This window comes from Oenanthe melanoleuca, chromosome 10, assembly GCF_029582105.1.
Source record: "Oenanthe melanoleuca isolate GR-GAL-2019-014 chromosome 10, OMel1.0, whole genome shotgun sequence".
NCBI lineage: Eukaryota > Metazoa > Chordata > Aves > Passeriformes > Muscicapidae > Oenanthe > Oenanthe melanoleuca.
Genome location: NC_079344.1, coordinates 468285 through 484129, shown reverse-complemented (window position 1 = coordinate 484129; position 15845 = coordinate 468285). Strand labels below are relative to the sequence as shown.

Below are 15845 nucleotides of genomic sequence, written 5' to 3'. Positions count from 1 at the left end.
CACACACACCCCTAGCTGAGGCCTTGTCCCCAGTGCCTTGTCCCCAGAAATCTGCTGTTCCTGCTGCTGCCGTGCTGGGGCTGTGTCAGTGCAGGATGCACTGGGAAGAACATCTGGCCAAGGCACAGCCCTGGGAGCAGCTGTGGAGTCCCCTCAGGGCTGGGGACGTGCTGGGGGCGGTGGCTGTGTCACCTGCTGGTGACAGCAGTGTCCCACTGGCTGTGACACGGCTGTTCCCTGCCCCAGGGTCCCGTCCTGGGCAGGGACAGGGCCTGCCTGCCCGCCCAAGGGCGGGATTTAATTCCAGCACGGGACCCCAGGGCTGGTGGCTGTGCCAGGTTTGGGGGTGGCAGCAGGCAGGGTCACCTCTGTCACCAGTCAGATGTGACAGTCTGTGCCCCACACGCCGCTGGGGAGCAGCCAGAGCATGAAATCACCTCCCACATAAATCACCCTGAGCTGGTTCCACCCCCCTGCTGTCCCTCACTCTCCCTGAGCTGTGGGAACAAGGAGCCCAAAATAGCTGTGAGCGCAGGGCGGGCGCAGTGCCCCGAGCCGTGCCCCGAGCCGTGCCCCGAGCCGTGCCCCGAGCCGTGCCCCGAGCTGTGCCCCGAGCCGTGCCCCGAGCCGTGCCCCGAGCCGTGCCCCGAGCCGTGCCCCGAGCCGTGCCCCGAGCTGTGCCCCGAGCCGTGCCCCGAGCCGTGCCCCGAGCCGTGCCACCATGGTGCGGTGCCTGGTGAGGATCAGGACGCGGGTGAGCGTGCACCTGTGGCTGATCAACCACTGCTGCCGCGGCGTGCGCGTGCGGGTGCTGGCGCTGGGGCCGCGCCTGCTGTCCCGGGCCCTGGGCATCCTGCCGCTGCTGCCGGCCGGGGACGCGCCCGGGGACACACCTGGGCCAGGTAACGCTGCACGGGGCCAGCACGGGCTGGGGGCTGCAGGGGGCTCCCCACGGACTGTGGTACCTGTAGCCAGGTGGGGTGTGGGGATGGGGGTGAAGGAATGGGAAATGCAGGAGTGGGAAATGCAGGAATGGGGGTGAAGGAATGGGAAAGGCAGGAGTGGGAAATGCAGGAATGGGGGTGAAGGAATGTGGGTACAGGAATGGGGGTGAAGGAATGGGGGTGCAGGAATGGGAAATGCAGGAATGCAGGGTGCAGGAATGTGGGTGCAGGAATGGGGGTGAAGGAATGGGAAAGGCAGGAATGGAGGTGAAGGAATGGGGGTACAGGAATGGGGGTGCAGGAATCAGGGGTGCAGGAATGTGGGTGCAGGAATGGGAAATGCAGGAATGCAGGGTGAAGGAATGGGGGTGCAGGAATGGGGGTGAAGGAATGGGAAATGCAGGAATGGGAAATGCAGGAATGGGGGTGAAGGAATGGGAAATGCAGGAATGAGAAAGGCAGGAATGGAGGTACAGGAATGCAGAGTGAAGGAATGGGGGTGCAGGAATGGGAAATGCAGGAATCAGGGGTGCAGGAATGGGGGTGAAGGAATGGGAAATGCAGGAATGGGGGTGAAGGAATGCAGGATTCAGAAATGCAGGGTGCAGGATGCAGAAATCCAGGGTGCAGCAATGCAGGATGCAGCAATGTGGGTGCAGGATATGCAGGATGCAGGACATGCATGCCAGGGGCTGAGCTGGGGTCTCTGGGCTGGCTGGACTCCAGGCTGGTGTTAGCACAGGGCAGCTCTGGCTGTGGGGCTGGACTCCAGTTCCCAGGATTTCCAATGCTCTGCTGTCAGTGGGCGCAGACAGCAGCAGGGTTTGGGGCTGGGGGCAGCGCTGCTGTCACTGTGGGAGCAGTGGCACCCCCTCAGCGGCTGTCCCCGTGCTGGGGACACGGGGGGTGCCCTGGGGAGCGTTCCCATGGGAGGGGAGGGTGCAGAGCTGGCAGGTGAGGGGAGCTCCCTCCTCTCAGCCCAGCACTCACTGCACCGGGCTGGGCTGGAGGCTGCAAATCCCCGGGAATGCACGGGATGAGCTCGGGGTGCTGCCCGTGCCCCTGGCAGCCAGGACGGGAGGTGACAATGTGTCAGGGTGCTTCAGTGCCTCTGCTCTTCCCCTGGCCAGCCCTGTCCCTCTCCAGCCGCCCTGGGGACCAGCAGGTCCCCACCGTGACCTTCAGCCACCCTCCTGCAATGGCAGAGCTCCTGTCCCCCTCAGCCCCTGCCAGAACTACCTGGAACAGTCCCAAATGTGTGTGGTTTGTTGGAATTTGGGGATTTGGAGATGTTGGTAGGGGCAGGAGCTCCTGGCACAGAGCTCAGCCTGGGGTGGGGCTGGCACAGGGGCTGGCAGCTGGCACAGAGGCTGGCACAGGGGCTGGCACAGGGGCTAGCAGCTGGCACAGGGGCTGGCACACAGCTCCTGCCACGGCTCCTGCTCGCTGTGGGCCGGGCCAGAGGGTCTGTGTGAGCTCAGAGCAGCCTGTGCTGCAGGGGCGCCTGCACGTGCTGGGGACGTGTCCCTGCGTGTGTCTGGGGACAGCCACCCCTGCCAGAGCAGCACAGCCCTTTGTGCACCTCCCACCCGGGGCTCCCAGCACTGCCACCCCTCCCTGCGCTCCCCAGGGCCCCATGCACTGCGGGCAGCTGCCAGGGCGCTGTCACTGGGGCCACTGGCACTGTCACCAGGGCACTGCTACTCTCACCAGGGACACTGTCAGTGTCACCAGGGCACTGTCACTGTCACCAGGGGCACTGTCACTGTCACCAGGGTCACTGTCAGTTAAGCAGGGACACTGTCACCAGGAGCACAGTCACTGTCACCAGGGACAGTCACCAGGGGCACTATCACTTGTCACCAGGGACGCTGGCAACAGGGGTACTGGCACCGTCACCAGGGGCACTGTCACTGTCACCAGGGGCACTATCAAGGGACACTGTCACTGTCACCGGGGGCAGCCACAGCCCGCGGGTGTGTGTGACAGCTGTGGACGAGCCGGGCCGTGCCGCGGTGCCGGTACAGGCGGGTGTGGCAGTGCCGGGGGTGCCGGGGCTGCAGGTCCCCAAGGACCAACAAGCAGCAGCAGCAGCAGCTCCCGCGGGGACGCGGGCCGGGCAGCGCGGGACGCTCCTGCTGTGCAGAACCCCCCCTGACCCTCGTGTCCCCGTGTCCCCAGGGCTGGAGTCGCTCCGCGACAGCGCGCACTCCACGCCGGTGCGCTCCGCGTCCCAGGGCGAGGCGCTGGCGGGGCCGGGGCGCGGCGGCCGCGCCGACAGCAGCGAGCGGGTGGCGGTGATCGCCGACGAGAGCTACAGCCCCGCCGACAGCGTGCTGCCCACGCCCGTGGCCGAGCACAGCCTGGAGCTGATGCTGCTGTCGCGACAGGCCAACGGCGCGCCCTGCAGCATCGAGGAGGAGAAGGAGTCGGAGGCGGGCACGCCGGCCGAGGCGGAGGGCGAGCTGCGGGCGCTGTGCCCGGGCGGCGCCGGCCTGGGGCCGGCACAGGCCCAACAGGTGAATAAGTTTCTTTTAAGTGTCCTCCGTTTGCTCCTTGTGACAGTTGGACTCCTGTTTGTTTTGCTCCTCCTCCTGATCGTCCTTACCGAGTCCGACCTTGACACTGCCTTTTTCCGCGATATCCGCCAGACCCCAGAGTTCGAGCAGTTCCATTACCAATACTTTTGTCCCCTCAGGCGATGGTTTGCCTGCAAGCTCCGCGCCGTGGTAAGCCTGCTCATTGACACCTGAAGGCAGGAGGCGGCGCGGGGGGCCAGCAGCTGCGGGACCCTCAGTGACCCCCCGAGCCAGAGCCCGGCCGGCCGGGCAGGGCTGTCCGGGAGGAAGAGGAGGGTGGGCGCAGCCCTGGCAGCCCCCTGCTCCCCGCGGGCACCCCGCAGCCCCCCGTCCCTCCCGACCTGGGGAGCACCGGGCGGGGAGCTCACGCCGAGCCCCCGGAGCTGCAGCGCTGGTGCTGCCGAGGTGAATTTCACACCCGTGCACTGTCGGGGCGCTGGATCCGCGCTGTGCCGCCCCCCGCCCTCCCCCTCGGCGCAGCTCCTCCCGGTGACACGAGTGACACAAGGTGACACGGGACACCCCGCTGCCCTCGCCCTGCCGCGGACTCGCCCCTTCTCCGCTGTTTTTAAGCCTTGGAAGCATCGCTGCCCCCGAGGGCAGGGGAGTGTCAAGCCAGGGGACGTGGAGCTGCAGCGACTGTGTCACATTTATTGGGATGACCTCTACCCTCCGCCAGGCGTACCTGTTTTGTAAAAAAAAACAAAAAACCAAGCAAAAAGAACAAAAAAAACCCAACAAACAAAAGAGACATTTCAAGGTCTATTTTAACAAGGAAATGCTATTTTGTTATCAAATCTAATCCAGTCTTTTTTTACTTTACGGATGGGGTGACCGTGGGTGCCGGGACCGAGCGGCTCCCAGTGAGCAATGGTTTGAGTGAACCAACACCAAGCCCAACACCAGCCAGGTTTGGCACACACAAGGACTCTGGTTTTGGGACTCTTGCCAAGAGGACACAAGTTCAGAAGCAGGTGACACTGGAGAAGCCAAGGGACACCTTCAACCTTTGAGTGCAAGTCAATAAACCCAACTCATGGGAGGCGACCCCGGGACTGTTGGTCACCAGGAGCAGCAGCCCATCCACAGGGAGCAATAACAGCCAGTTCTGGTCAGCTTGGGGTGACAGGTTGGACATAGCAGAAAAAAAAAAAAAAAAAAAAAAAAAAGTAAAAAACCAGTTGAGCAAGTTTAATTTCATCTCAGGGAGAGATTTTTCTGTAAGCTGGGGCCATAACTGCAGTTTTACAAAGCCTGATGTCCGCGTTGTGTTTGAGCATCCAGCACCCAGGGGACGTGGGGCACACGGGCTCCTCGTCACTGCAATAAGGGGAGAGGTCCATGGGGGGCACAGCCCCCTGCCCAGGCCATGGCCCAGCACAGCAAGGCCTGAGGAGGGGCTGGGGTCCAGCCCTGGCTGCAGAGCAAGGCAGGAACCCCGGGAGGGATCTGGGAATCCCTGGGAAAGATCCAGGAACCTCCTGGGAACAATGCAGGAATCCCCCAGAAGGGATCCAGGAACCCCCACAGGGAAAAATCCAGGAACCCCCTGGGAGGGATCCAGGAACCCCCAGGAGGGATCCAGGAACCCCCAGGAGGGATCTGGGAATCCCTGGGAAAGATCCAGGAACCCCTGGGAGGGATCCGGGAACATCCAGGGAAGGATCCAGGAATCTCCAGGGAGGGATCCAGGAATCTCCTGGGAGGAATCCGGGAATCTCCTGGGAATGATCCAGGAACCCCCTGGGAATGATCCAGGAACCCCCTGGGAAGGAACCAGGAACCCCCCTGGGAAGGATCCAGGAACCCCCCCAGGGAAAGATCCAGGACCCCCCAGGGAAAGGATCCAGGAATTTCCCTGGGAAGGCTCCAGGAGGTGGAGGAGCGATTTTTTTTACCTGGTGATCCTGTTTTATGCAACATAGCAGAAGTAACTCTTAGTGTAGTGTTCCTACCTCAGCCCATAGCGCTGATGTTTCTATGCAGTTGTGACGTTTTTCCCCTGGGTTAACGCTGCAGTGTCGTCCTTCCTCCTCCTCCTCCTCCTCCTCCTCTCCTCACTGCGATGTTCTGTGTGATGTGACAGCACAGCTCCATCCTGGGCCCTCCCCGTGGCTCTCCCGGGGTGAGGCTCTGTGCCAGCCCCTCACCTCTGCCTTGCCACCCAGCGTTTTGTTTTTCTGCAGAACACAGAATTGGTGATTTTCCTCGTACGTTTCTCCCGTCTGTCCCAGGCCCTGCCCCGTGTTTCAGGCCCTGTTAGTTTCACCCGTGTTTCTATCAAAATGTTGTTTCCATAGGTTCTGAGATCAGAAACCCGTGAATCTCGTCCTAGCATACTGCATCTTTCAGCAGTAGACAGTACAATACCTGAAAATGTGAATTTCTTAGTTTTCATAAAGAAAACCTAGAGATTAACCTTTCATGTGCCAAATACTGTAAGTTACATCTTTTTTTCCTGCAAAATGTACCTTTTTCTACATATCCAATACCTTAGTTAGCATAAAATCATTGGTGCCATGAAAAGTATTTTTAAATTTAAATAAATATTTAAATATCATGAAAAGGAGAGTTGGGATGAGCTTTGTTGAATGATTCTGTTTTTTTTTACTCAAGTGAAAACAGCTCAAATTGTGAGAAATGTGGTTTTGTAGCAGCTTCTCAATGGAGTGAGAGTTCCAGAGCTGCAGGTGAGTCCCTGGCACATTTCTGCACTCCAGGAGCAGTTTTACAAATGCACCTGGGAGATTTGGGCCCCTCACGACAAGGAAGGCACTGAGGGGCTGGGGGGCTCAAGGACCACTTTTACTTCCATGAAAGACACAGGCAGTGAAGCCAAAGGTAGCTTAAACAATTTATTTGAAGACTTTCAAAGTACATTTCTGTCCTGAGAAACAACAGTCAGCTTGGGAACTGCTCAAAGTGGAACTAACAGTCAATGCAGGCAGGTGGGACGTTCAGAGCTCAGTCCTTCATTTGAAGATGTGGAGGCGGCCGCTGGAGTTGCCCCCCACCAGGATGCTCTGGCTGGGGTGCACCACGTTGATGGAGCACACCGAGGTCAGGAACTGCCCCCTGTGGGAGTGCAGCAGGGCCCCAGTGTCCTGGAAGACCAGGATCTGCCTGGGCTGGGCCATGCTGCCCACCAGGAAGCAGTGCTCCTGCTTGGGGTCCCAGATGGGCCTGAAGCGGCTCAGCCAGCGCCCGGTGTTGCTGTTGTGTCTGCAAGGGAACAGCAACGTGCAAATGTCACTTGTGTCCCATCTGCTCCCCGGCCTTCTGCACCTTCAGCTTCACACTGCAGTGCTCACATCCCTGCAGGGCACCCTGTCTGGGATGGACAGCACCAGCATGGGCTGGGAGAGACCTTAGAGAGCAGCCAGTGCCACCCTGTGCCAGGGCAGGGCTATCTGCCACTGCCCCACTGCCCCAGGTGCTCCAGCCTGGCCTGGGCACTGCCAGGGATCCAGCGGCACCTGTGCCAGCCCTGCCCACCCTGCCAGGGAACAATTCCTGCCCAAATCCCATCCAGCCCTGCCCTATGGCACTGGGAGCCATTCCCTGTGTCCAGAGGAGCAGCCCTGGCCCAGGTGTGCTGTCCCTGTCCCTGTCCCTGCTCACCTGATGGAGCTGAGCAATGTGACTGTGGATGACAAGGACGTGGTGTCGTAGACCCTGGGCACAGAACAGATGAACATGAAGATGCAGCTGTGTAAGGCAGCCCTTCCCTTCCCTCCCCCAGAGCCCCAGCAGGGCACAGACACCCAGCCTGGCCAGCAGCACCCAGCTGAAGCACTGCTCTGAGCTGCACTTGCTCCCTGGAATGCAGCCCAGCCTGGCTGGCAGCTCTGCTGCAGGGGCTGCAGAACACAAAGGCCAGCCCAGCACCCCACTGCTCCCCACCCCCTCAACCTGGGACACAAACTGCCCTGATTTTGTGTGGGATCAGGTGATTACCCCGATTACAGTCACAAAGTAACCAGGAGAAAATGAACCTCCAACACAAACAACTTACAGCAGCTTAAATGATGAAAAGCTAGGCTATTTACAGAAGAGCTGGAACCATCATTATTTCAAGTACCAGCTACAAACAAATTCAGTTTTGAGCATTTTGTGTTTGTGCTCAGCAGGCAGGTTTTGGCTGGCTGTTTTTGTGGGTTTTGATTTTGTTTGTTTGTTTTTAAAAGATTAACAGCACCTGTATAATTTTACTGTTAAACATCCTGAGGGAAAATGAGAACTAGAAAAAAAACCAACCAACACAAAAAAATCATTAAAAACTACATTAAAAAATGTTAGTTCAAGTAAATCTTTATAATTTTTTTAAAGTGATAAAAGACAGAGGGTTCTCAATGATGGGTTCATGTGGAATAATAATAATAATAATAATAATAATAATAATAATAATAATAATAATAATAATAATAGGATTCTTCCTTAAACAGCCTTACCTCAGCTTGTCATCAGCACACATTGTGACCACCCTGCTCCCAGTGACAGGTGAGAAATAGGCTGAGGCCACACTTTTGGTGTGTCCTGGGAGAGAGCTCAGGGGCTTGTTCCCCTCGGCCTTCAGGTACCGAACATCAAACACACAAACATCCCTGCAAGAGGCACCACAGACACTTCAGTCATTATCCTGCACTCACCAAACGAGCTCCAGAGCACGGCAGGATGTGTGGGAGCTGGTTCAGAGCTTCAATATCCACTCACATGGCAGCTCTGAGGGATTTGGGGAACACCAGAACCACCCCAAGCAGCCCTCCATAAAGTCCCTCTGTGCCAAAGTTTGGGAAACCAAACCAAATCCCACCTTAAATCCTGCTAAGCACTGGAAACCTGTTTTCTAAAAGGACCAAGACAGCTCTGACTGTAAATGGAGGCTGAGGAACTCCTCAGCCCCAGCTGTCCCCAGCCCAGAGACCCCTGGGCAAGCAAGCAGCTCAGTCAGGGCTACATACACCGAGCCAGCAGCCAGGAAATAGTGTCTGTTGAGGGGGTGCACGTGCACTGTCCGTGTCCTCCTGAAGCCAAGGTCTGCAGAGAGCTCTGGGGACAGCCCTGGGCTCCTTCTGTCCACCACAGCCACGGCTCCATCCCAGTGACTCACGATGGCACTGCAGGCATTCTCCTCCAGGAAGTCAAAGCAGGAGAAGCTTTCCTCACTCCTGCAGATCTGAGGCCAGGGAAGGTTAAATGTCACCAGAACTAAAGGAAACAGCCACTTGTTCCAACACCCAAACACTCTCCAGGCTGTGGGTTTCATTTTCCCTTTTTAATTCACTAAAAACCATGTGACAGCCTCACCCAGCCACAGGTAACCCTTCTGTGGGACAGGGGTGTTCTCCACAGGGGAAATAACTAGGAGATAATTAACCACCCAAACCAGACCAGCACCAGCACACCCCAAATTCCCTGTTGGAGCTCCTACAAGGCACTGTCACCTCTGTATTCCAGCAATCAAAGGGCTCTTGGCCTTGAGCACACACTGAGTGAGGATCAAGGATCTCTCTCCCTTCTCCAGCCCTCCAGAAACTTTTAATCACGTGCAGAAATGGAAACTGGGAGAACCCAGGCTGCCACCGGGTTTTGGTGAGTAGGAAACATCTCCCAATTTATGTGATGTTAATTAAAGGCTGATTGACACATCCTTGTGGAAACAGAACCTGAATTTCCTCGTTAACAAAACAAGCAAACAAGGACTCAGCACAAGCAGAACAAACCTTCCCTCGGCCTCACCTCGTCAAAGACAGCCCTGGTGACATCAGCACAGCGCAGGGTGTCACTGCCCAGGGACAGCAGGTGGGCAGGGTTGCTGGGGGAGAAGTACATGCAGCTGACCTGGAAGCTGTGGGGGATGAAGGTGTGGACTCCCTCCTCAGCCCTGCAGCCCTGCAACAGGACAGATCCCACAGGCACTGATCACTACAGCTGCTGCTGTTAATGGCCACAGCTCCTCAATCACACCTCTGGTACTGCAGTGGTTATTGGAGGCAGGGGGTGCTGGGTGAGAAGAGACAACACCACAGGTAGTGTGACAGTGAGGATGTTTCTGGTCCCTAATTATGGAAAGCTGCAATTGGTGCCACTGCAGCCACCAGCCCTGGGTCTGGACAGCAGCACCTGCTCGTTTTCACATAGCTGGGTTCTGCTACCACACCAAAATATGGACACTCTGGGTTACTGAGAGCTCAGGCTCAACTACTGACCCAAACTGCATGAAAGCAGCATTCTCTGTGTCTTCTCTTCTAAATCTTACATCATTTTGTTATTTTAAAAGAAACTGAACAGGTCATTTTGGACCAAGTTCTGCTTCATCCCATAAAAATGACTCTGCTCTCAACCTTCAGAAGAAAACATGGGAGAGCAAAAGGGAAAGTCTTTCTGGCAACTCTAAATTTGACAATCACTCCTGACAGCCACCAGGTATTATTCCTATGAATGGAAAAAACCTAAAACACTCCCATGAGCATGACAAACTGCAGCTGTCCTGAAGCACACACCTGTCGAGGTGAGGAGCACACCAAGCACTCACCACATTCCAGAGGCCAACGTGCCCCAGCTTGTCTCCAGCTGCCACAAGGATGGTGCTTTGGGAAGGGTGGATGGCCAGGGAACACACCCGGGCCTTCACCACCTTCCTGACGTTCTCCTCACTCAGCACCATGCTGCTCAGGCTCTCCTGGTACCTGCAAACCCAAAATGAACACCACCACCAAAATGTGCAGAAGGGAAGCAAGGGGGGCCAGACAACCCCAGCCGTGGCTGCTGTTTTCACATTACCTCTTTATGTCAGGTGTGCCCCAGTCAGCATGGTCTGTGTTCACCTACAGACAGAAAGGAGATGTTTAATCAAAATCAGAGCCCATTATCCACATAATCCACAAATAACTAATTAAACTAATAATACCTCACTTATCCTCATCCACGTGCTCAGTAAGGTCTCTGTCCATTTACTGCTCTCTGCCTGATCCTCTGGAACCATGGGCAAAGGTCCTGCTGGAACCTGGGGCTGGGAGGACATTGGCAATTTTTGTAACTCAAACCAACCAAAAGCACAAACAAGGTGAGTTGGTACTTTCCCCACAGCAGACATTCTGAGAACACGCCTACAACAGGACAGGAAATAAGCAGTAAAAACAGAAGGTGGTATCATAACCTTCTTAAAAAGATCAAGAGAATTTCACTGGCAGCACAGACTAACTGCCTCCCTGGGTTTCTTCCTCTCCTGATACTCCAGCAAGACCTTTATTCCAGATTCCAATCTATTCTACGTCTCCATGGAAGATTTAAATTCTCATCTGCTTCAAAGAGATGGTAATTACCCAAGAAAATAAAACCAGCTGAGAAGTTACAGTGAAATAAAATCCAGAGCAATAAACCTTTGGATTTAAGGCTGCTCAGCTCCATGGGCTGTTGATGTGGGATGTTTGACCTCAGGACCCTTCTGAGGACCTCCAAGTGCACCATGGCATCAGCCTGGCCCACAGAGCACTGTCTGGCTCGTGGTGAGACTTGGGGGGACAGAACTGCCCCCCTTCCTCCCTGTCCCTGTGTCCCCAGCGCCTCAGGATCTGCAGTGCCCAGTGCCCCCCAGCAGTGCCACAGCAGTGCTTTCAGAAGCTGCAGTGCCCTGCCTGGCATCTCACATATTCCTCTGGTGCTGCAGTGCCCTGTGCCCCCCAGCAGTGCCACAGCAGTGCTTTCAGAAGCTGCAGTGCCCTGCCTGGCATCTCACATATTCCTCTGGTGCTGCAGTGCCCTGTGCCCCCCAGCAGTGCCACAGCAGTGCTTTCAGAAGCTGCAGTGCCCTGCCTGGCATCTCACATATTCCTCTGGTGCTGCAGTGCCCTGTGCCCCCCAGCAGTGCCACAGCAGTGCTTTCAGAAGCTGCAGTGCCCTGCCTGGCATCTCACATATTCCTCTGGCGCTGGCCGGGCGAGTGACTCCAGCAGGGGAAGGTCCAGCGGCTCCACGCGGAGCAGGCGCATGGAGCGGCGCCGGGCCGGCTCGTCCTCCGCCTTCCTGGGCCTGGGCCTGACAGGGAGAGCAGGACAACACTCAGCTCAGGGCAGAGCCCCTGGCTGGTGACAGCCCCAGGGCCCAGAGCCACCAGCCCCAGGGCACAGAGCCACCAGCCCCAGGGCACAGACTAACACCAGCCCCAGGGCACAGGCTAACACAGCCCCAGGGCCCAGAGCCACCAGCCCCAGGGCACAGAGCCACCAGCCCCAGGGCACAGGCTAACACAGCCCCAGGGCACAGGCTAACACAGCCCCAGGGCACAGGCTAACACCAGCCCCAGGGCACAGGCTAACACAGCCCCAGGGCACAGGCTAACACAGCCCCAGGGCACAGGCTAACACAGCCCCAGGGCACAGAGCCACCAGCCCCAGGGCACAGAGCCACCAGCCCCAGGGCACAGGCTAACACAGCCCCAGGGCACAGAGTGCCACCAGCCCCAGGGCACAGAGCCACCAGCCCCAGGGCACAGGCTAACACAGCCCCAGGGCACAGAGCCACCAGCCCCAGGGCACAGAGCCACCAGCCCCAAGACACAGACTAACACCAGCCCGAGGGTACAGACTAAAACCAACCCCGAGGGCACAGACTAACACCTGCCCCACCCAGCCCTGCAGGAGCAATGGGCTGTCCCTGACAGTGAGGAACAAAACCCCAAGCACTTCACAATGCACACACAAATGTACCCCACTGTTTTCCCCACCCTGCTGCTTCCCCTCATTCATTATCCACCCAGCCATTCACACTCTTACTCTCTCTTTGGGCTTTCAGCTCATTTTCTGCTCAGCCTGGCACTGTGCTGGCAGGACCAACGCCTTCTCCACATTCTCTGCTTAACCTCTCCCTCGAACTGTGGTCACACCCTCTCTTCTTTCCCCCCAGCTTTTTCCCCAGCATTTGTTTTCATCCCACAATGAAGAATCAAGGATAGAAACCTCACCTACTGTCATTGACCCTTTTAGTGACATGAGATTGGCTTTTAGTTGTAAGTTGGTTAAGCCTTGCAGCTGACTTAAAGAGAAAAAAGAGATTGATTGTAGTTAAAGAGCATAAAGAATTAATCTGTATAAAACACAATTATCTCAAGGCACCAATGAATTTACTGCATTTATAGTAAGAATTTTGGTGCTATTTAGACCCTATACAAACCTCATGCAGCTTTAGAGAAGCGAAGAATTTAGCATTTTCTGTAATGTTCTTGAGTCTTTTCCTTTCATAGGCTGACAGCTGGGAATGTCCATCCTACAGAAAGAAAAGCTAGTCACGCTCCATCATACAGCTACATGGGTGCAAGAGAGGTCCCAGGATCAGGGAAGAGAGTCTCTAAACTGATTATTTTGAAGTGGTTTGTGGTTTGATGTATTTGTAACAAATATAAGACCATACAAATCGTGGTGGTGATGTAACAACACCAAAGTCTGTCCATACAGGTCCAGCTTGCTTTACAAAACTTACTCTGGCACTAATTCTATGAAGAGAACTTTATCTATGAAAACAGGAGACTTATAAAGAACTTAAAACTTCAATGGAAGGGTAAAATGAAGTGGGACACTGCCAGCCAGAGGTTAAAAAAGGCGGGGGGAAAACCTACACACAGAAGAAAAGCACTTAAAAGCTTTGTTTTATAAAGATGACAGCCGGGGGCCGAGTACTCACCGGCACCGCGTCTCCCCCGTCGCTGCCGTCGCTGTCCGCATCCCACAGCCCGTCCTGGCCGCGGGCAGCCGAGCTGGGGCCGGGGGCAGCTGCGGGGCCGGGGGCAGCTGCGGGGCCGGGGGCAGCTCTGGGGCTGCGGGCAGCTCTGGGGCCGGGGGCAGCTGCGGGGCCGGGGGCAGCTGCGGGGCCGGGGGCAGCTGCAGGGCCGGGGGCAGCTGCGGGGCCGGGGGCAGCTCTGGGGCTGCGGGCAGCTCTGGGGCCGGGGGCAGCTGCGGGGCCGGGGGCAGCTGCAGGGCCGGGGGCAGCTCTGGGGCTGCGGGCAGCTCTGGGGCCGCGGGCAGCTCTGGGGCCGCGGGCAGCTCTGGGGCCGGGGGCAGCTGCGGGGCCGGGGGCAGCTGCGGGGCCGCTCTCGGGCTCCGGGCGCTGCCTCTTGGCGGCCGGGCCGCGGCGGCTCAGCAGCCGCTTCTGGGCCCGCGGCCAGGCCGCCACGGGCAGCGGCGTCAGCAGCACCCGCAGCTGCCGGCCCAGCCCCGGGAGCGCGCTCGGCCGGGGCTCGGCGGGGCCTGACCGGGGGAGCTTTGCGGGGGGAGAACGGGGCTCGGCGGGGAGCTCCTGCTGGGGAGAACGGGGCTCGGAGGGGCCTGACCGGGTGAGATCCTCAGCGGGAGAACGGGGCTCGGCGGGGCCTGAGGGAGGGAGCTCTGCGGGGGGAGAACGGGGCTCGGCGGGGCCTGACGGGGGGAGCGCCTCAGCGGGAGAACGGGGCTCGGCGGGGTCTGAGGTGGGGAGATCCTCAGGGGGAGAACGGGGCTCGGCGGGGGCTGACCGGGGGAGATCCTCAGCGGGAGAACGGGGCTCGGCGGGGGCTGACCGGGGGAGATCCTCAGCGGGAGAACGGGGCTCGGAGGGATCTGATGGGGAGAGCTCTTCGCGGGGAGAACGGGGCTCGGAGGGGAGCTCCTGCGGGGCAGAATGGGGTTCGGCGTGGCCAGACCGGGGGAGCTCCTCAGCGGGAGAACGGGGCTCGGAGGGGAACTCCTGCGAGGCAGAATGGGGTTCGACGGGGCCTGATGGGGGCAACTCCTGAGGGGGAGAGCGGCGGTCAGCGGGGTCCGGCGGGGTGCACTCCTGCGGGGGAGAACGGGGCTCGGCGGGGCCTGGCGAGGGGAACTCTTGAGAAGCAGAACGGGGCTCGGAGGGGCCTGATGGGGAGCACTCCTGAGGAGGAGAACAGCAGTCAGCAGGGTCCGATGGGGGGCACTCCTGCGGGGAAGAACGGAGCTCAGCGGGGTCCGAAGGGGGGCACTCCTGCGGGGAAGAACGGGGCTCAGCGGGGTCCGAAGGGGGGCACTCCTGCGGGGAAGAACGGGGCTCAGCGGGGTCCGAAGGGGGGCACTCCTGCGGGGGAGAACGGGGCTCAGCGGGGTCCGACGGGGGGCACTCCTGCGGGGGAGAACGGGGCTCAGCGGGGTCCGACGGGGGGCACTCCTGCGGGGGAGAACGGCCGTTAGCGGGACCCGCGGTGCGACACCCGGGCCCTGAAGCCTGCCCGCCCCGCTCCTCACCTCCCCCGGTTTCTCCCCTCACAGCCCAGCTCCTCTCGGGCCCCCTCCCATGTCAGTCCCCGTCTCCCCGGACCTGCAGCTGCTGCCGGCTGTGCGGTGACGGCTGCTCGGGCTCCCGCGGCCCGGGCTGGGACAGCGCCATGGCGCGCGCGGGGCGGAGCGGCGCTTCCCGCCCGCTCGGCCCGGGGAAACCCGCCCTCAGCGCGGCCCGCCCGCCGCTCCGCCCGGGCCGCGCTGCCGGGGGCAGGGACGGCTGCGATAGGGCCGAGAAATCCCTCCCAGAGCGGATGGGGCCCTGGCACAGCGGGCACGGAGCAGCTGTGGCTGCCCCTGGATCCCTGGCAGTGCCAAGGCCAGGCTGGACATCGGGGATGGAGCAGCCTGGGACAGTGGAACGTGTCTCTGCCACGGAGGGGGTGGAACGGGATCAGCTTCAGGTTCCTCCCAATCCCAAACATGCGGACTCGTTGCCCAGAAACAGCGGGTGAAATGCTCGGCTCAGGGCAAGAAGGGTGTGCGCTGCCCGGGGCTGCGGGTACAGCCGGAGGGCACAGCCGGGAGATCACGGCCGGGAGGGCACGGCCGCCCCTCAGAGCCAGGAGGGCACAGCCGGGAGGGCACAGCCGCCCCTCAGAGCCCTGACTGAGGACACAGCCGCCCCTTCACAGCCCTGAGGGCACAGCCTTGAGGGCACGGCCACCCCTCAGAGCCCTGAGGGCACAACCCGGCGGGCACAGCCGTCCCTCAGAGCTTGGAGGGCACAGCCGCCCCTCACAGTCCTGACTGAGGACACAGCCAGCCCTGAGGGCACAGCCCGGCAGGCACAGCCCTGAGGGCGCGGCCGCCCCTCACAGCCGTGACTGAGACCACAGTTCTGAGGGCGCATTCGGGAGGGCACAGCCGCCCCTCAGAGCCCTGAGGGCACAACCCGGCGTGCACAGCCGTCCCTCAGAGCTTGGAGGGCACAGCCCGGCAGGCACAGCCCTGAGGGCACGGCCTCCCCTCATAGCCTTGACTGAGGGCACAGCTCTGAGGGCGCATTCGGGAGGTCACAGCCGCCCCTCAGAACTAGGAGGGCA

At 59.3% G+C, this 15845-nt stretch overlaps 2 protein-coding genes and 1 long non-coding RNA gene across 4 annotated transcripts in view; 1 reads left to right on the top strand and 2 right to left on the bottom strand.

Annotated features, from left to right (window-relative positions):
- Positions 1–4053, top strand: part of FRMD5 (FERM domain containing 5) — a 56679-nt gene extending 52626 nt beyond the window's left edge. For both annotated transcript variants that reach the window (XM_056500236.1, XM_056500235.1), the window contains one exon: positions 3126–4053. In XM_056500236.1, the coding sequence (XP_056356211.1) occupies positions 3126–3697 (572 nt within the window). In that variant the 3' untranslated portion in view covers positions 3698–4053. The remainder of the gene's footprint in view (positions 1–3125) is intronic.
- Positions 4054–4141: 88 nt separating this feature from the next.
- LOC130257561 (uncharacterized) lies at positions 4142–6028 on the bottom strand. The gene is made up of 2 exons (XR_008841344.1): positions 5479–6028; positions 4142–4639 (listed from the first exon to the last, which is right to left on the bottom strand). It is a non-coding gene; the product is annotated as an uncharacterized LOC130257561 (long non-coding RNA).
- A 336-nt stretch (positions 6029–6364) lies between these two features.
- On the bottom strand, positions 6365–14946 carry WDR76 (WD repeat domain 76). The gene is made up of 14 exons (XM_056500243.1): positions 14840–14946; positions 14404–14689; positions 13202–13764; positions 12695–12787; positions 12486–12556; positions 11440–11560; positions 10434–10535; positions 10307–10350; positions 10059–10212; positions 9263–9415; positions 8485–8699; positions 7975–8127; positions 7145–7198; positions 6365–6745 (listed from the first exon to the last, which is right to left on the bottom strand). Exons 1-14 carry the CDS (start codon positions 14906–14908, stop codon positions 6496–6498), a joined length of 2328 nt encoding a protein of 775 aa, XP_056356218.1. The 5' UTR covers positions 14909–14946; the 3' UTR covers positions 6365–6495.
- Positions 14947–15845: the final 899 nt, after the last annotated feature.